Source organism: Hippopotamus amphibius, chromosome X (assembly GCF_030028045.1).
Source record: "Hippopotamus amphibius kiboko isolate mHipAmp2 chromosome X, mHipAmp2.hap2, whole genome shotgun sequence".
Taxonomy (NCBI): domain Eukaryota; kingdom Metazoa; phylum Chordata; class Mammalia; order Artiodactyla; family Hippopotamidae; genus Hippopotamus; species Hippopotamus amphibius.
In genome coordinates, this window is record NC_080203.1 from 5,741,400 (window position 1) to 5,761,937 (window position 20,538).

The following is a 20,538-nucleotide window of genomic DNA, read 5'->3' on the forward strand; positions in this document are numbered from 1 at the left end:
TAAAGCGAGCTGTTCTAATCAACTGAATCTGAAAGAGGTGGGGGGAGTCTGATTCACTTTAAGCTTTATAGCAAGTCACGTCACACACTTTAAAGTCCTCAACCAAGAACTAATGAAATGTCGCTGATGGGAGGCACGGTGATTGGGACCATTTTGAGAATGTACAAGGCTTTCAAGATAGAGGCTGAAGATCAAAGGTTTCTCTTCTCTTCTGACAGTCGTGTTAAACCTGGCTTGAAATACTTGTGTATTTATGTGAAGCATGAACATGTTGGTGAGACAAACCTCTCACTAACAATAGTTAAATCTGGGACAGGCTGTTTTAAGTGATGAAAAAGCAACCATCAGAATAAAACAAATCAATGATCCCACTGCTTCAGATATCCCCATAAAGGTTCACTGCGTACAGGAAAGACATTCAGCTTTAGCACAGGAATTCGATAGGAGAATGGTTCTTAAAGCTCATTGTTTTGTGAGTACAGTAGATTCCCTCTATAAAGCTGGTGTTAGGAGATAGGACTCACACTTGTGCTATATTAAGCTTTGATTGCAACGTCCAAGTTGCACAGGACATGATTTGACCCTTGATTTATCCAATCCATGTAGAGCATAATCAAAGAAGGAATGTTCTTATGGATAAAATGTGTCCATGAATGCACCCAGCCCTCTTGGTGTTTGCTCCAAGTGTGGCCCAGTTGAGGAATTCTCCCTGATGATCCCATCTCAACCCTGTGCTGGCGACCCAGAAGGTCTAGCTGAAGGCCCATCACCTTCCTGGCCTCTCCACGACTTTCCCTCCTTCTGAGCCTAGGCTGCTGGGTGGACAGTTTCTGTAACAGCCACATGCCGAAAGCAGTGGTTTTCAAACCGGCTCTTCGAGATGCTCCCAGGGTCACCAAAGGAGGGTAGGCAGGGCAAAGACACAGCTGAGCTCGGGGAGTTTGCCATACTTCCCTGGAGCAGCTCTTCTAGAGGTTTCATATATTCAGTTTCTACATAAGCTTTGGGGAAAGTTCTGCTGCTTTAAAAGACTCCAGAAGAGTCCAGAGGTACTGAGCAAAGAGTAAGCACTCAAGAAACCTCGATGAATGATTTCTTTCTTCTATAAAATACATGGACTCATTCCACAAACACCTGCAGCGTGCCAGGCGCTGTGCTGGGTACAGACCTTGCAAATGTGAATAAAGCAAAGTTCGCACCCTCGAGGAGGGGCACCCTTAGCGTATGCATCTGTCCCCTCTAAGGCTTTGTGAAGGCACTTCAGAACCCTGTCGTGACAGAGGCTCATTAAGCTCATCAGTAAATCTATCTGGGAAAACCAAGAAGCAGAAATGAACAAATTTCTGGTTGACAAAATGTTGGATAAACCAATTTTTGCAAATAATGTCATAATGGACTCTACCAAACTTGGACAGGAGAGTACTACTGTAGTGGAAAAAGCATTTGCTGATTGTCTAGAAATCTAGTATGAAATGGCTTCTAAATACACGATCTGTAACTACAAACAGATGAACACGGAGAACTTGCCACCTGATCAGCTTCAGCTTCTGAAGGGTAGCCATTGCGTTCTTCCTGAATCTCCTGCACAGCACCAGGTGCATGAACAAGAAAAGGCAAAGAGGGGAAAGAGAAACACGTGCAAACAGACAGGTGAAAGGACAGAAGTTCTTTTTTAAAGAGGCAGTAAGCATGTAAAAGTCGACACACCTTTCATGGCTTTGTAAATCCCAACATTTTCCCCCTTGGAGTTAAGGAAAGAACGTGTAGGCCATCTATAGCATCCTCAACCTAAAATGGAGTATCTATTTTGTGTTTGTGTTGGGGTAGAAAAACGAAAAGCAAACACACATCATGGGTTTCAAAGAATGTACTGTCTTTTGAAAATCAAGCAACACTGCAGCATACAGCAAAAAACAAAATAAAAGACATATAACATGCTCATAGAAAATAAAACATACCACAGAAACCCGGCAATGAACAAAATCAAGCCAAAATACAAACACAGTTCAGAGACGTGTTTTAAAAAGGAACTATTATGTTGTCCAGGGGTCAACACCACTGGAATTAACAACATGGCCACACACTTGCGCATGCGCATATCACATGCTGGGGTCATACATATGCAGGTACATACATATAGTCTGTTACTTATTATTTATTGATAATTAAATATTGCGATTTATGACGCAAAACCATATTAAACCTTTCTAACTACAGTATCAACGTGCTTCAAAGAAACAGCTAAAATGTCACATATCTTTATTAAAATTTTTTCCAATCCCTTTACATGTATACTGTTCTTAATTTAGTTTCTTTATAGAATCAGCTTTTGAAACTCTAAAACCAGGACTTTTAGTTTAGCAGGTGATTATAATGAGCATGCGTATTGAAGATGACAAGATTATAACCCCTTTTAAAAGTTGTATCAAGTCTCAGGCTGAAAATACTAACACTTACCATCAATACATTTTTCCTTCAAGAAACTCTGGTTCCAATGACTACATTTCTTTAACAGGCAATCAGTAAAGAAGTAGCAAAGCTTTAAAAGAATTTACTCTTCCCCACCTTTCATTTTTGTCAATAAAATAGCTACTCAAAATACTTTTATGCTTTGTCATCAGACTGAGTTTAGTACACAGTTGGTACTGCTACCCTGCAGAGCAGGACAATATTTTAAATGAAGCCAGTTTTTTAAATTTAAAAAAATACATTCCTTTTTTTTTAAATACAAAGAAAATGGGAAAATGGAATCATTCTTTCATAAAAATTGTAAAAACAGAAGAATGAATGACTAAACAACAGCAAAAAACCACACAGCATATCAAAGTCCATGCAAGTGTAAAGCCAAACACTAATATTTAACAATGTGAATCAGTGAAAGAAAATGATTCCCATGAGCAAAAGAAAACATGGTGAAAACAAAATTAAACAAAGATAAGCCAACTAGAATAACAATCTGATTTAACCTGCTTATTTTTGTACTACTTCAGTGGCTTCAATAAGATTAAAACTTTAAAACTGAAGTCATTAAACGATTCTGTCAAAATCCACATTATTTTCATTTAATGGAAATAGGTTAATTTTTCAACACCTGATGCACAGGTTTAAATGCATGCACATTACCAATCTCTGTCTTGCTTTATGAATATTCTGAAATAAAGGGAACGAAAATCATGAGGAAAATAGAAACTATAATCCACGAACTGTAACAGCTACCTCTGTATTTTAAGAAATACTAAATGGGGCTGATTTTGCTAAATTTATCTTCAAGATTAGCACTTCTGCTTTTGGGATTCAGCATGCAAACAGGAAATCTTACTTGATCTTGTAATCAAGACTTGAAATCTTACTTAGATCTCCTACTCGGGATGGACGACAACTAACCACTTTGTCATTGTTCTTATTGCTGTTATTAAATACTTTGGCATGAATTACATGACGAACAAGGTTAAATTAAGAGAACTCTGTAGGCCTAGTCTTATAAGCCCCAGGCCATGAATACTTGTTTAGTCAGAATTCATGTAACACAACAAAAGTCAGTATTGCACACTGCTAACAATTTTAGCATCCTGCCCTCACACACATTGCCTTTTTCCACACATAGAAACACTGTAACAAATAAAGCATTTCTAGTGAACACTGAAAGCTATGACACAGCAGAGCAAATTGATCTGAGTGACTCATAAAACCAGTAAGAAGGCAAAGAAGCTAAATAGACTAAGTATTCGATAAAGCACAGAGACACACAAGGAGGAGGCCCATGTGCTGCGAGCCAAATATCCTTACCCTTATATCAGGCCTCCTGAAAACCTGTCAGTTAAAACACAGAACATCATCATCACAGACACGTCACTACTGACCTGTGAAAGATGCCATTAAGTTCACCAGCCCGTGCCCTAAGAAACATCATAATACTCCAAATAAAACCAAGCAGATCGATTCTAACACATTTGCCCTCTAAGTTTCATTCGATATCCAATCAATCCTAACACGTTTGTCCTGTAATTTACAGGCAAGTCTATGATTTGGAGAAACTTATCGCCCTTAGGCTAAGACAAACCACATTATTTTAAAACACAAACCCCTTCTGTCAAGGGCTATTACAAGACAGTGTGAACTGGCTGTGTTTGAAAAGTTCATTTGTGTGTCTGTTTGGAATACTGAAAGCATTTTCCCCATAGAAACAATGATATAAAAAGGTGGTTCTGCTCCCAGAGCAGCCCACAGAAATAAAACAAAACCGAACCAAGAAACCACAAAAGCGCCCACAGCTGGCACAGAGCACAGCTCAGCCACAGCATTAATGGGATCATAAAGCCTAGTTAAGCCTAAATCTTAATCCGGTTTCTATAGGAATTCTATTTCCAATCTGCACTTGGGACTCCAGAATTAAACTCCCCGATGTCGCCGCCCCACAGCGAGAAGGTGCATGTCCCTCACGCCAGCCCAGCCCCACTGCATGGGGAAGGGGTGGCCCCCACTGGGAAGGGGTAGCTGGCGGGGAGGGGAGGGAAGCCAAGCTTTACTAAATCAGGGCACTGATTTCAGAAAGGTTATTCCTGTGACTCCTAGTTGAACGTGCAGCATGAGCATTCGGGGAAACAACCCAGAGAACGGAAGGAACTCTTCAAAAGCAAATAGTGCTAAGAGTCTGAAGGAGACTTGAATCATCTCTTTGCCACTCTTGAGTCTGAAATCCGATCATCATTACATAAGATAGAATGCTGGAGGTTGTGTGCAAAACAGATCATTTTAAAAAAAAAAATCAATGGAGGTTTTTATTAGCTTTATAGGTTTTACTCAGGATAGGTAAGAAGATCACATGAATATGAGGAAATAGCCTTCAAAAAAGATCACTGTATCATCATTAAAAGAAAATACGCTTTGAAGTAAAAAAGGTATCTGTATAAGGGATGCTGTAGCTCAAAGGGAATTAAAGCCCAGAAGTTCCTAAATATAGACTATTTAGACTAACAAGATTAAACCGGGCTTTTTTTTTTTGAGGGAGTGGTGGTGATGAATGTTTATCATCTTAATTATGGTGACAGTTTCATAAGTGGGCACCTATCAAAGCTTACCAGTCACTTTAAATATGTGAAGTTTATCCTTTGTTAATTACAACAGGAAAACTAGTACAAAATAAAAAAAAATACATGCTTATGTTAGTTAAAAAAACCTCAAAATGGGACATACATAGTAATAAAAAGTCCAAATAGAGAGTCTCCCCTCCCAAGCTTCATTTGTCAGTGATAACCACATTTAATGAGACTTCTTTAAATTCTGAAGGTTGCCTCCGTAACCATAAATATGGTCACACCACTGCTTCTTCATTTGTCAGCTTTAAACAGTAGCTACTGACTTAGCTAGATGAGAAAATATGCTTTCTCAAACTACTCCCTCCCTCTTCCCAATCTCTGCTGATTGAAACTGTAATTTTTAGTTCTTTTATTGTTGTCCTTCTGCAGCAGCTGCACCATTTAAAAAAAAAAAAAACTCAAATGATTTTTCAGTGGCAGACACTCTTCTAAGAACCTTGCACATACTAACTCATTTTAGTCTCAGAACAACCTTGGAAGATAAAAACTATTATTGGTCCCATTTTTTGATGAGAAAACCAAGGCACAGTTAAGTAATCTGGCCAAGTTCAAGGTGTCAGAGCAAGTACACCCAGAGAGTCTGCTACAGTGCCTCAGTGTGGCACCGCTATAATTAACGCTCGTGAACTAAAGCCTTCTGATGTACATCTGCTCTCTCTTAAATCCCTTGAGGGTGGATGAAGAAAGCAACACCACGACCTCCTCCTTCACTTCTCCTTGCTCCCTCCAAACCTCCACTCCAGCATGTTATTATTTTCACATTTGTTCTGTAGCTGCAGCAAATTTTGTAATGTTTTATCTAGAAAGTGACAGGAACAATTGATAACTGAAAAGGAGCATTCCCAAGCAGTGTAACTGGGCCTTGCATGTAGGAGATATAACACTGTCAACAAGCCTTTGCTATTGGAAGGAGAAACTAACCGAAAAGGAAAGGGGCAGGATGATCATCTGCTCTGCCACTCACACCATTCTTCACCTGCTGTAGGAAATCCCTGCTACGCGTGGTCGGGGGCCAGCAGGGTCAATGGAGGTCACCTGAGTTGATACTCAGGAGTTTCTCTCTGCTTAATAATGTTGGTCTCTCCTGAAATAAACCATTTCGGGCACACAGAGAGGTTCATTTTCTTTTTCTTGAACCTGATTCTGATCGAAGCCAGAGAGCGGTGGTTTGAAGTCAGGAGGCCTGGGGCCTCCACGTGCCTGTGCTTGGCCTCAGTTTCTACACATACAAAAGCAGAGGAGTCTATGAATAGCTGCAAGGTCCTGACCAGTCCTCAAATCCTAAGAGTCATGTAAGCATCACTGGAAGAGTTCAGAAAACATCTCCCTAACCTAAACTTGGGGGTGCAAATGGGCACGGTGGTTAAAAGCACGAGCTCGGGAGTGAAATCCTGCCTCCAGCACTGATGGCCCTCAAGACCTCAGACAGCCACACAGGCTGTATCATTTTTTATATTCTTTATTATACAATGAATGGGTAAAAAGTGTTTACCTGAGCTCTGTCAGTTTTTCTAGCAACTGATCACACTCAAGGAGGGCGCTGTGGGAACCCCAATTTGCAGCCAAGCCAAGCAGAAGTTGTGGGTAACCTGGGGACCCATTAATTGAAATTGGCATCTGAAGTGAGGAGAAGTTTTGTGGGACTGCGCCCTTAACCTGCGGGGTCTGCGCTAACTCTGGTTAGTATTAGAATCGAACTGAATGGTAGAACCCTCAGCTGGTGTTGGAGAATTCGTTGGTGTGGGAAAAAACCCACACATCTGGTGTCACAAGTGTTCTAAGAGGGTGGGGACTCAAACCCAAGCTGACTAGTTTTAGTGCCCATGCTCTTAATCTCTATACCGCCCCACCTAAACCTGTTCCCTTTCTGAGGGGGCTGACAAATGCCCTCAAGGCTTAATGCCCTGAATGCCCTGCACTGCCGGCCTTGCTCCTCCCACCACACCTTGTTTCCCTGTCTATTTCAACATTCACTGCAGTCCAACTTGTACTGTGTTGTTTGGAGTCTCTTTCCTCTACTATGAGTTCCATGCAGCCCAGCCCAGCCCCTGCACATATTAGGTGCTCACATCATATTATGGAAGTGGACTGGTGTTCATCAATTACAACACACTCCTCTTGTACTCATTTTTACACATCATATGCATTTTCGTAGAGTAATAGCGTACAGCAAATGAGCACTGTATGCATTTCATGCATATGCTGCCCTTTTTAATACATTAAACCTCTGCTGTAACACCCACAATACAGATGAGGACACGAGGCTCAGCAAGGTAAAGTAACTTGTTGGCCAGCTAGTCAGGTACAGGGCTGGACTCAAGGCAAAGTGCCCTGACTCCAAATTTTATCTTTTTGATAAGCCATATGACTCTGTCAAATAAATATAATTTTGTTTGTTTGTTTGTTTTACAAATGAGTTATCTTTGAGCTTATGCCTCTAAAAGGCTTCTTTCCATGAAAAGAGTGCAACAGTGCAGCAAAAACACCACTGTTCTGTTTTAAGTGTAAAGTCTACAAAGTAATTTTGCTTTAGCAATCAGACCACTACAACATGAGTTAAAGAGTTTGAGCTGCTGGGTCAGGAAGTCACTCCCCTTGCTACAGGAGCCTCAGTAAGCAGGAGTCCGCGCCCCTTAGCGCTCACCACCAGCTGCAGCCAGAGGCCAAGGACAGGCCAATACACATCTCAACCACTCGGTCCAAATACAACCCTGGTCTTGGGGAAACAAGTCACACCTGAACCTGGCCTGACCCCTTTGTCAAACCCTAGCCTGAAACAATCACTCTCCGCCCTCTAAAGCCCTCCAGGAAATGTGACCAATGAGCCATTCAATGAAGCATGCTGGCCCCAACTGCCGCATACAAAAGGGATGAGGATACTTGTAATGGAACTAGTACAGAACAACTGTCCATACTCTTTTCACTAACCAGGTTCTAACATCTTTATTTGCATAACTATATGCTCCATTTAAATAACACTCCTGATATATCAAGTTGTTAGAAATATTAATCACAATTTATTCTATATGCAATATAGAGTCATTCAGCAGTCTGTAAAAATCTTGACTTTTAAAAATTAAATTTCTAATTTTGAGATAACTGTTGATTCATGAGTGGTTGTGAGAATAACAGAGCGTCCATGAAGCATGTACCCGAATTTCCTCGATGGCAGCATATTATAAAACTATAGAACCAGGACCCTGTCACTGACACAGCCAAGATCCAGAACAATTTCCTCACCACCTACTGTTGCCCTTTTATAGCCACATCTATTTCCCTCCCAGCCCCTCCCCTTCTTAGCCCCTGGCAACCACTAATCTGTTCTCCATTTCTATAATTTTGACATTTGAAGACTGTTACACAAATGAAATCATACAGTATGTGGCCTTCTGGGAGTGGCATTTTTTACTCGGTGTAATTCCCTTAAGATTCATCCAATTCTTTTCTCTGTCCCTTCTATTCTGTTGTTGAACCCATCCACTGAGGGTTTGGTGGTTTTATTTACTGTTTGTTTTTTGGTTTTTTGTTATTGTATTTTTCAGTTTTTAAATTTCCATTTGATTCTTATCTCATATTTCCTTGCTGAAACTTTCCTATTTCTTGTCTCTCACTTTCTATGTTTTCATTGTTTCAAGCATATCTGTCATTGTTTATTGAAGCAATTTCATGATGGCTTCTTTAAAATCTTTTTTCACATAATTCTAACGTCTGTCATCTCAGTTTTGGCATCTACTGATTCTGTTTTTTCATTCAGTTTGCGACCTTTCTGGCTCTTAGTATGATGAGTGATTTTCAATGGAAATCTGGCCATTTTGAGTATTATGAGAGAGTGGGTCTTCTGTAACTCTTCTGTTGTAGCTGCTTTCTCTGCTACTGCTCCAGCAGGAGGAGGGCGGGTAGCACTGCCTCATTACAGCCAAGTGGGTGAACAGTCCAGGTTCCCCTCTTAGCCCCCGCTGACATCAAAGGATGGGGGTCTCCTAGTTACTTCTGGGTGGGGGTGAGAGTTCTAGCTCCCAGGTAGGCTTCTGCTGATACCTGCCCGGCTGGGAGTGGCATGGACACCCGTGACTGATACCACGGATACCACAGTGGAGGTGTGGCCTGCTTGCCAATGGGCAGTGGTGAAAGTCCTGACTCTCCACCACACCTCCCCACACCACAGCTGCAGGGGGTGGTATGCCCCATTGCAGCCTGGCAAGGGTGGAGTCTAGGCTCCCCACTTGGCCTTGCTGGCACGCTGGGTGTGGGGCTGCAGCTTCTTCTGTGGTGTTTGGCTGGACCACAGTGGTTCGTGTCTAAAAGTTTTCTTTCTACTCGGCTGCCCCCTTCCTGTATCTTGGGCTAGAGAGACTAGGCTTTTGTGGTCTGCACCCATTGGCATTTCTGGGTTGCTGGCTTCTTCAGCAACAAGCCTGGGACATATGTGGCAAAAACAAAAGACAGGGACATCACCACCCTGTTGTTTCTTGGGTCCTGAAGTCCCTAACCAGTCTGCCTTCTTCTCTCTACCCTTCAGAGCATTCTTATGTTTATTTTATAGATAACGTCCATGGTTCTTATTTGTACTGAGAGTGAAAAATAAGAAAAAGTACATCTGCTCCATCCTTCCAGAATCAGAAGCCTAAGTCTTGATATTTTTAAGAAATAATTATATCCCACAAGTAATCCTGAGAGATAGGATAGTACTTGGATATCACAGTGGTTACAAACTGGAGGCCTACTGCTCACACAGGCAGGAGCAGGGTTATTTTTGTAATTTAAATGTTTTTAGGGGGATATGCTGCAGTCTCCAGTTCTCCACAGCCACGTCTGCTTAGCTTGTTAGCTATCCCCTGTAGACATTTGTGTTTGCAAACTCGGATTTAATAAACAGATCACAAGGCCAAGCTATCAACAGTGGATTATGGCCATGGATTTGAAAAGATCACGCTTCAGCTCCCCTCCTCCTAGCAATAGTGCTGCCTTGATGAAGTGTTAACTAAGACCAAGCTCAAGCATAATGAAGCCTTTCCCACACACTGCATCCCACTTCCCTCCAAAGCCCTTCTGCAAATGTTTGTTTAGGACCCAGAATTTAATCACTGTACTAACCTGTTAAATGACGAAATTTACTACAGGACCCTCTCTACTTTCTGTTTTTCTTCAGAATGTTTAAAGAAGAGATCTAGCTACTGTGTGTGCAGGGATGAGAGTAGGAGAAAGAGGAGGAGATGGTCAGAGGGGTGATGGTGATGATGATGATGGTGGTGGTAGTAGTGTTGCTGTTGTTGCTGGAGTCAGGGGAAAGAGAATGATCACATTAAAACTACAGTGTCCTAATTTCCTGAAGGCTGGCCAGAATCAAATCCTTTTGGACAAAACAGAATTGAAGAATGTTCTAGAAGGAAAGGAATTTAGAGACTTCAAATCTAATCCAAACTGTCTTATCCTTACACAAAAGGAAACTGACACTTAGAGGTTATACGAGGTCACAGTGCTAAGCAGTACTGTCTGTACCACTCCACTGTGTTCCTTCTTCTTGGCCTAGTTCTGCTTTGCAAACAATGGAAGCTGATCAACTGTGTCACTTCTGCTAATAGTTCCTAAAAATGTTTCATTACAATTTATAACTGTATTTTTTCATCTAATCTTTGGAACATTACATTCAGATCTTGTTCTTAAATGTTTTGACAAATTCAAGAGAGAGATTTGTACTCTTTCTTAGCCAGTTAAAAATGGAAGCAATTGAGTTAGTAGAGGGGTGGGCAAACAAAACGTTTTATGACATTTCTTCTGGTAGTCTTAATTATCAGGTAAATCTTCAGGATGACTTGGTATTAAGGCATACATTTATTAATTTAGTTAATCCAAAATTCACATAATAGCTATCTACTTTTTCAACAAGGACAATGTTTTCCAAACTTCTGTCATCTTATATATCACCTCTACAAATCTGGTTTGCTATATCTGCATATCACCTGTACTAATATTAGTATTTTTCTTTATGTTGACTTTAAATCCACTCTTTTTTCATATTTTGCCTGGCTTTAAGCAATAAGATCCATTAAATCACAAGTCTGATGTGCCAGTTTTTCTACTACACATTAAAATAATTACATGCCTGTTAAAACATGTCCATGGGCATACCATGTACACTCATCTTATGTGATATGAACCTAAGCTGTCAATTTATGATATGGGTAAATAATAAAACAATTGCACTCTAAAATCTAACATGGGTTGCTAATCATTCAGCTTTGTGGGAATGTACCAGAAATGTATGTTCTCATCACCGATTTCAACAGATACAAACCTAGGGAAGCCAAACTTTTCACAATTTATTGTACGTAAGAAATACATCAGACACACTGTTCCCCGCCCTCGGAGGTTCTGATTCACTGAGTGCGATGGGGACCATGGAAGCTGCATTTCTGCAGGCACCCCAGTGAGTGCTAGTGTCGGAACACCCAAGGGCCACATTTTGAAAAATAGTGAACAGGAAGGAAGTACAAAATTTTTAAAATTACCCTAGCTTTTCGATAGGATGACTTGGGTTCAAACCCCAAGTCTAAGTGCAGGATACTAAGCAAATCACTTCACCCTCTAAGCCTTGCTTTCCTCATGTGTTAAGTGGTGATTATAATAAAAGCTATCATCTCACTGGGTTGTTTTAAGAATTAAATGGATGATGTGTCAAAAAAGTATTACAAACCACAGAGCCCTGCACATGCTGGAGGGGTGATGAGGATGGCACTGCCGACGCCTCTCAGCAGCCTACAACTGAGAGCACAGCCCACACTCCAAATCCAGGGGCAAGTGCACCGCTCCACAGAAACATCTGCTCCCATTTCATTACTGCCATTGACCTTAACCTACAATAAATTAACCCCCAAATTGAGTGTATATTGCAAATAAGATAGCTGCACAATATATAATTTCAAAGAATATTATCGACTGATGACTGCACTTTAAACCCTCAAGGAATTGTATCTGGACCTTCAGCGCCAACCTCACGCATGGCTCCCATGCCAGCAGTGTCCCAAAGGCCCATGCTGGTTTACCCTGATTTTAAGAACGCTCTCCTTGAAGAAAACGTAACTCCTGCATTATAAATTTAACACCAAATTTGCAGACTTGGCTACAGGGCGAATCTAAAAAAGACAATGACAAAAAATGCTCTCTTACAATTCATTTAAAGCTTTAGCTATGATCTGATGTAGGTACTTAAAATTCAATTTACAAAATACAGAAAAGCCTCCCTTTTCTCTGAATACCATCTGTTAAACCATTCCAACAGGAGCTAATTCTGCTATACACGATTCATAAATAGACTACAAATTCTCTTTAAAAACCTTAGTTGCTTTATGTTAAAGTACAGATTCAGTCTGATCTCTTAATGTAGAGGTTAGACAGCTATGCACACGGTTACCATCCTTTTCCAGAACCCACATGGCACTAACAACTATTCAACCATAATGAAAACATCACAGTTAACTCATAATTGTCCGTAAAGAAAATCAATCCAAGGTCCGAGAGCTATTCTCTGCTGATGTGAGTCCTTGCACCTCTCCACTCAGTGGGGCAGTTTCTCAGCTAAGGTGGGGGCACGAGGGCACCTGGGACCGGGGGGTCAGCAGCTGCCGAGTGACCAGCCACTCAGGCACAGGCGAAGCTGCAGATGCTTCTCCCGCCTGGAAGCGGCATATCTGCCCAGACAGGTTTGGAGGAACAGGAGCCCCAGCTGCTCCTACGTGGACAAACACGAAACCCAGATAGTAGGGAAACCTATCAAGAACTATCCTGCTACTCTTCTGGCGGGGCCATACTATCTGGTTTCTCTTCATCCACAGCCATGCTTTCCTCTGGGAGGCGTAATCAACAGCATCTGGTGGCTTGGATGAACAAGTCCAGCACCACAGCCAAATCTCAATTACACAGCCTCTGGAGTCAGTTTCTACACTTGTTACATGACGAGCTAAAGAGGAAGTGAGGCTAGAGCCTTTCAACAAGGACAGCTATCAAGAATGACTTGAGATCATTATCGTAGCTCTTGAACTCTTTGTAAGATTTGATGCCTGGCAAGGACTATGATTTTGAGAGCCGTTGACCTAGGGTAGTATAGGATACTAAAATGTAACTCATACATACCTGTGAAAATCTGTTGTTCTCTCTTCCTAGCGGGCAAAAATAACTATAATAAACTGAAACCTCAATTCAAGCAAACTGTACTACTGAAATGTAAACATGGTTTCCCTCAACGCACCTGTTAATAGTTTTTTGACATTAAAACAAAGTTAGCCTTTAGCCTTCACAAAGATGGAGCACACACGCGTTTTATTTGTTAATTGATTCCACAAGAATTTACTGACCACCTGTTATGTTCCAAGATCGTGCTGGGGGACCAGTGGTGAGAAAAAGAGCCCCAGTCTCTGCTGACAAGGAGCTTAGCACTCTTAACTTTAGAATAAGCAGGGAATCCAACTTTTAAAATAAACAAGAAGAGATTTCTCAATTCAATGACTAAAACATGAGGCTGCCCATACAATATTCTTGAGATTTTGCAAGTTGTTTGCATTCTAGTATCACATAATGCTGAAAACCCACAGGTAGTACATAAATACAGAAACAAATTGTGAAGTTAGGGAAATACTATCTATCAAACATTTTCTGAAATTCAGAACACTAATAAAGAAAATATAGGCATTTATTATAATCAAATCTAAAAATATAATATAGAATATAATAAAATACATAATAAAATAATAAATGGAACTGGATTTTTAAAAGAATGATCATAATCAAAAGTCAGCTTTTCCTCTCAATTATAAAACTATGATCACATACACTAGATCCTGGTAAAAATGTCTTTTCTAAAGTTCAGATCTAACAAGAGAGACCCTTTCACCCTTGTTCCCAAGCAAATGCCTGGTGAGCATCAAGAGGTCAAAGCCTCACTCGAATTAAAATTGCAACGTTTCTTGGCTACATAGCATATTGCAAATGAATTAAGGACTCAATTCCGCTTACCTTGTAATCTCTGGATACATTTTCTGATGTCACTGAACCTGAAATCTGACTAGAAATTGTAGCAGCTATAAGCTGTTTACACCATTCAACATGTGATCCTGTAGGACTAAAAGAAATAGTGCGATTAAAATATTTTAAGACACAGGCTCCGAGTGAGAAAAATGAGCACTGATCAGGGATATATGTATATTTCTTTTTTTAGATAACGAACTTTAATTAGACTACTTTGTTACCTTTACATTTATTATAAGAACTGAAATACTGACTGACAGCTAGGAAGGAAGATTAGGTTCCACGTTGATTTGAAATGAATCAACCAATTTATTTTAAGGTTAAGATTCTAGGCCTCAGACAGTTAAGCATTTTATTTTCTAGCATTTAATAAAATATCACTCAATTACAATTATATAGAGTGAATACTTTTAATGTAATGTAAGTAGAAAATTAATTCTAATGTGAAATGTTTATCTTCCAGCATATGCTTTTCAAAAATGCAATCAGTTTCTTTTTGGTAGTTTTAAATCTAGAAAATGATGTAATTCCAAGTGAATCAAAGTGACTGTTAATGGAGCAAAGCTGATCGTATGCTTTTAAAAAGAACAGACTAGAAAAGTTATGTTCTGTGTGTAGTAATAACATAATCTTCCATTTCTATAAGTGCTTTGACAACTTACAAAGGCTCTTCCAGTCCATTATTATATCAGAGCCTGACAAGCACATGTGTTAAGAAGGCAGAACAGGGACTAGCCAACAGGTTTCTGAGATGAGAAAACTGAGGTGCAGAGGTGACATGGCCCGCCAGAAAACGGTGGGCCTGTCTCCAGCTCCACAGGGCTGTCTTTCCAGCATATGGTACCACCAACAGTAACCAACTCACCAAGCCAGAGGGCAAAACAGAGGCCAGCACCACAGACAGTCGCCACTGCCTTATACGAGAACACGAAGTTGCAGGGAAAATGGCATCTTCCACTTGTGTGCTGCTCTCAAGCGTCCCACACATCTCCGCACACAGCCTCAGCCGAGCCTCACAGTGACCCACCTTACAGAGGAGAACACTAAGGCTCTAGTGTTTGACCAAGGTCACATGGCTAGTAAGTGGTCGGTCTGTGCTCACCTGACTTAAAGGACCATGTAAGCAAACTAGGCAATGAGGGCATTAAAAGTTGCCCCCAGAGGCCAGGCTCCTCTTTCAACTCATGAAAGCACTGAAGAAATCAGGTAAAAGGGCAAACAATACTTACGAAATGTTCCAGACCTTTGAAAATCTCATCACTAATTAAATCCACACTCATGTACTGGAAGCATAGAAAAACCTGGAATCCCTAGGCAGTGTGTAAAATAACCTAAATAGTAAAATAAAGACATTTGATGTGCTCTACTAGCAATCTAAATTGCATTCTCTCACCAGGACAGCCCAGTAGTTATCTGTGGGGCTGAAAATATAAGTCAAAACATTCGCTGAATGGGCAGACATTCCTATTACATGCCAAGAATCTATTTACCACAATTAATAACTAAGAGGAAGAAGGAGGGGAAAGGGAGGGATATTAGTTTCCTTTTAAAGGCCAAGGCACCTTTATCGCCCAGTTCTATCATACTTTTCTTGCCATGCTGCTTTTTTCTCTGCCAGCACCTACCCCTGATCGCAAATCTAACAGTACAAACCCCTGTTCACCCACCACGGGGCGGCGGGGGGGCTGTTACCCTCTACCGTCCTTTCCCCTTCCTTCTGATAATGACACTTCTCTCTACTATAGGGAACTGCCCCTCCGCATTACATAGGATTCTGTAGGAAGGGGAGGGCGACCCCTTGCTCCTCCTGCCCCCACTTGGAGGGGAGTAACCCCAAGCTTTCCTCTTGGATCCCGAACTGTGTAGACCCGCCCCCAGCACTGCTGGAGGCCACTCCCCACCTGCATCACCTCGAGAAACCCACAGAGATAAAGAGTAAGACAAGGAAAAAACAGAGATGGGGAGCCCCAACTACACCGTTTGCAACTCTAGCCATCTTTCTCCCTGTCTGCAGCTGTGATGGCAGCCAAGACTTTTCCTTTTTGGCTGGAGCTAGAATGATTTTTGTTTTTTGTACCTGCAACCAGAAGCATCCTGGCCAACAGAGTTATAAACAGTGTGGTACGCTGGGCTGGTACACAGGAGGCCTGCATCCAGGTCCTGTTTCTGTCACCACCTATCTCCGTGACCTTGAGCAAGCCACATCCTCTCGCAGGCCTGCAGCATTGTCAGCACTAAGAGAAGTACAGGATTCAGAAGAGAGGGGTGGGCCCACAGTCCACGGCTGAGCCACACCTGCAGAGCCAGGGTCTACTCTGGGGGTCACTCTTAAAAGAAGAATGTGAAGCAGGGCTGGTGATGATGACAGGACTGAGAAGTAAGGCCATGTTTCCTGTTCCCTCTCTGCTCTTTAGTCAGTGCCATCTCCCTCCACACTCCTGGTGGCAACAACCACTTGAGGGTTGGGGGCTTCCAGCTTTGTTTCTCCAGCCTGGACTCTCCTGATCTGGAGGCCGAGGACCCCCTGAGACAGCTCCACAAGTCGGTCCCAGAGACCCTTCTGGCTCCATGTGTCTAAACCAGCATCAGCTGCCCAGCCTGCAACCTGCTCCTCCATCCCTCGTGCTTCTTAAGTCAGGGAAAAGCACAGCTTCATCCAGGGGCCCCAGGCCCCATAGCTGGGTTTACCTTAGAGCCCACACCCCACTTCGCTCTCACATCTGAATGCTCACCAAGTCTCGTCACTCCTATCTGCTAAGCGTCATGAGAAGGCACCCTGCCCATCCCTATTCCATTTCCCCTTTCCAGACACCCATCATTTGTCTATGTTCTCCTGACTCATGATTTTAAGCCCCACCTTTATGCCAGTGACTCCCAAATTTAGGTCTCCAGCCCAGACACCACCCCTGAACTCCAGGCTTAAGCCAACAGCCTTTTTGACATCTGCTCTGGGACATCCAACTGACGTCTCATTACTGTTACATCCAGGACTGAGAGCCTGCTAACTTCCTAACCCTGCTCCGCTTAGAGGCTCCTCTATCTCAGCAACATCATTTTCCGTAAGCCAAAGACATTGGGATTGTCTTTGATTCTTCTTCTCTGCCACCCAACGACCAATCTTCAGCAAACCCTACTGGCTCTACCCTGCAGATTTTCTTCAAATGATATCTTGAATCTGACCACTTCTCCCTTCCTCCAGCCCACAGCTCCGGTCGCAGCCACCATCCTCTCTCACTTTGATGACTGCAACAGCCTCCCACCTGCGAGACTCTCTGATTCAACTCCTTCCCCTTCCGGTCTGTTGTCCACACAGCAGCCGTGGAGAGCTTACTGAAATCTACACCAGGTTTTGTCCCTCCTCTGCTCCACACCACCCCCCCTCCCCAACACTGGCTCCCCACGACTCTCCACCATCTGCCCCTGTGACCTCTCTGACCTTGTCCTCTACTGCTGTCTCCCTAGCTCCCTCACGGCTGGTGACACTGGTCTCCTGGCTGAGCCTTGAGCACCTGGCTCACACTCCCGCCCCAGGGAGCACAGGCCTAGAGTGCTGTCGCCCGGATACACGTGTGACTAGGCCCCTCACCTCTTCAGGGGCCTTACTCAAATGCCACCTTTCTCAGCGAGGCTTTCTCTGACCTCCCTACACAAAATTCCAGCCACTCCCCAGAGTGCACACCGCCACGACTTCCTACCCCGTTCCAGCTGACTTCTCTCCCCCAGCACCTATCACCATCTAACACAGAACACATTTGACTTGTTCTTTTGTCTCTCTCTCCCACTAAAAAGATGCTCCACGAGGGGGTGTGTGTGTGTTCCCTGCCATATCCTCAGGCCCAACACAGTGTCAGACACACAGCAGGCACTCATATTTGCAGAATAAATGACGAAGAGATGAGCATTTCCAGAACTTACTTAATGAGATCGTCCCACCTGCAGTCTATTCACATTACTACTGCACAAAAATTGTTGTCAAACGCCTGCCCCATCCTGTAGCTCCCCTGAGAGAAATCCTTTGGTGGCCTCCATAACTAGGGCAACCATGTAATTTCTCATCCAAACCAAGACACTATGGTGAGCTGCAGAAGGACGCTACTGATAATTATACTGGTCCGACCAGTACTCTGTACCATCTGGGACCAAAGAGACCACACAACCCACCCTACTTGTAGCTAAGGTGGTTAGTAAAAATGCAGAATTTCAGGCTCTACCTGGGAGGTGGTGGATTAGATTTAGGGTGGGACCCAGGAGTCCACATTTGAATCAAGCATGGAGGTGATTCTGACTCAGGTTATACAGAACTGTGTGGAGAAGCACCGGCCCAGAAGCCAAGGCACAATTCCTTGGAAGGTACATAGGCCCTTTCAGGATCTAGTCCCTGTCCTCCCGCAGGTCTTCCAGCATCCAGCCTGCGTGACTGCACATTCCACTCCTGTGGCCAAAAAGCGCCCCCGGCCCCCGGCCCACCGCTGAAAACGAAAGTGAATATCCCACCTCCGTGTACCACAGTGCAGTGGGTCACAACTGAGGCTGTGGAGCCTTTTCGAAAAATTCTAACTCCTGGGCCTCACCCAAACCTCCTGAATGAGAAGCCCCAGGAGTGGGGTCTGGCCACCTGGGGTCCTTAAAAAGCTTCTCAGGTGATTCCCATGCACACCACGGCCAGAGTGCTTCCAAGCGTACTTCCACTCTGGCACTTATCACATTTGATTTCAGTGGCTGGTTTGTTTGTATTCACCACTAGATGGTAAGCCAGAAAACAAAAGTCGTCTGGCATTATTCTCTGACTCTCCAATCCCTCATACACCGCAGCATATCTGCAGAGGAGTGAAACCTGGGCCATTCCACACACTGTCTTAGCTGCGATTAGTTTTCAGCGAAGCTGACCGCTTGGGCAACTACTTTATTAAAATACATTGTAATTACACTGAGGTAGAAACAAAGGGAGTGTTCGTTGTTGTTCCTATGCCTTTGGAAACTCCCAAAAGTTCAGCTCACTGGTGTGACTAAGACAGGCAAGAACCAGCATCTGAAACTGACCCAGTGGCGTTACAACAGTATCTCCTGCCTAACTGCACTTCAGCGTCAGCGAAATGGCCAAGATGTGGGAAAGCTGCATATTCCAGGCTATGGGATCACCCATCCCTTATCCTCCGAATGTCAGGGTGGCTCTCCTAGTTGGATCTGGTCGGTTCATGCTTCTAAATGACTGATCTTAGCTCTCCAACTGCCTGAGAAGCAGTAGGCTTACGTGTTGGTGAGAACAATGAACCGGTTCCTTCAAAGTGTGAAGAACTGAAAGTAAACGATGATGTATGCGTTCTTGCATGGGGAACAGTTTGGAAGTTTTCCATCCCAGCTTTCCAAATGAGGGTATCTTTGCCCCCATCTGCACCAGCTCGGACACCCGCGGGGTTCCGCCCCCCCAGCCCCTGCTCCCAACCCCAACATCAAGGGCCCCAAGCAGCGGCGGCGGGATTTGGGTCTTCAGAGCACACGAGACAAGGTGTGAAAAATGCTAAAAAAGGGGAACCGGGGTGAAATTTCCTTCCAAACGATCCGTGGCCCGGGGCAAGGGCCGCCGACGCGGCTCCAAGGTGCCCACGTAGGAGGCGGCCTGGGACGCCGTCTGACAGCTGCGAAGCCCCTCGGGGTGCCGGGAGCTCCGGCGCCAGGCGGAAGCCAGCCAGGTGCGGGGCTCCGGGACCAGGCGGGGGTTCCCGGGGCTCCGGAGGGACCGAGGAGGGGACGCGGGAGGGGGACGCCCCAGCTCGGCCGCAGCCCCGCGCGTGGGGAGGGGGCGGCCGGGCCTCGCGCGGGGCCCTCGGGAGTCGGGGAGCCGGAGCCGCGGCGGCCGGGCCCCGCTTACCTGTCCAGGGTCTCCACGCTGGGCTGCCGGGAGCCGGCGGCGGGGGCCCCCGCGACCCGAGGGGGCCTCCTGCCGCCCGCCGGCCCCGGGCCCAGGCCCCCGCCGCCCTCGCCGACCGCCGCCGCCGCCGCCGCCGCCGCCGCCGCCGGCCTGTCCATGGCGCGCCGAGCCCGCCGCCGCGGGGAAGCCGCAGTCGGGAGGGGAGCGGCGCCCCGGAAGGTCCGGCTGCGCGCCTCCCGCGGCCCCGATTCCGCCCGGCTCAGGCGGCCGCCGCCATTAGCTGTCACCTGGCGCCCCGCGTTACCCACAAGGCCTCGCGCGTGGGGTGGGGGGCGGGGAGGGCGGCGCGAGGCCGGGAGCCGGGTACCCCCGCCCCGCCCCGCCCGAACCCCACCTGGGCGCCCGGCCCGCGGGCCGGCGAGGTGGGGCCCGGGCAACCGGGACACGTCCCAAGCCACTTGGGGTCGAGATCCACCAACGGATTATGTAGAACGTGCTCTGCTCAGGAAACTACCAGATTGACTATAGACATGCAGGGTTAACAGAAAAAAA

The 20,538-nt window shown here is 44.5% G+C and overlaps 1 protein-coding gene across 4 annotated transcripts in view; it reads right to left on the bottom strand.

The window, feature by feature from the left end:
* The window catches only part of MTMR1 (myotubularin related protein 1), a 60,429-nt gene extending 40,146 nt beyond the window's left edge, over nt 1-20,283 (bottom strand). Inside the window, exons 1-2 of one of the 4 annotated variants that reach the window (XM_057717498.1) lie at nt 19,987-20,283; nt 14,106-14,211 (exon numbers count right to left, since the gene is read on the bottom strand). In XM_057717498.1, coding sequence (XP_057573481.1) covers nt 14,106-14,211; nt 19,987-20,144 — 264 coding nt within the window. In that variant the 5' untranslated portion in view covers nt 20,145-20,283. Of the gene's footprint in view, nt 1-3,123; nt 3,145-14,105; nt 14,212-19,986 lie in introns of those variants that run through there. The other 3 variants (XM_057717497.1, XM_057717500.1, XM_057717499.1) reach the window with 3 other exon arrangements.
* Between the last annotated feature and the right edge of the window lie 255 nt (nt 20,284-20,538).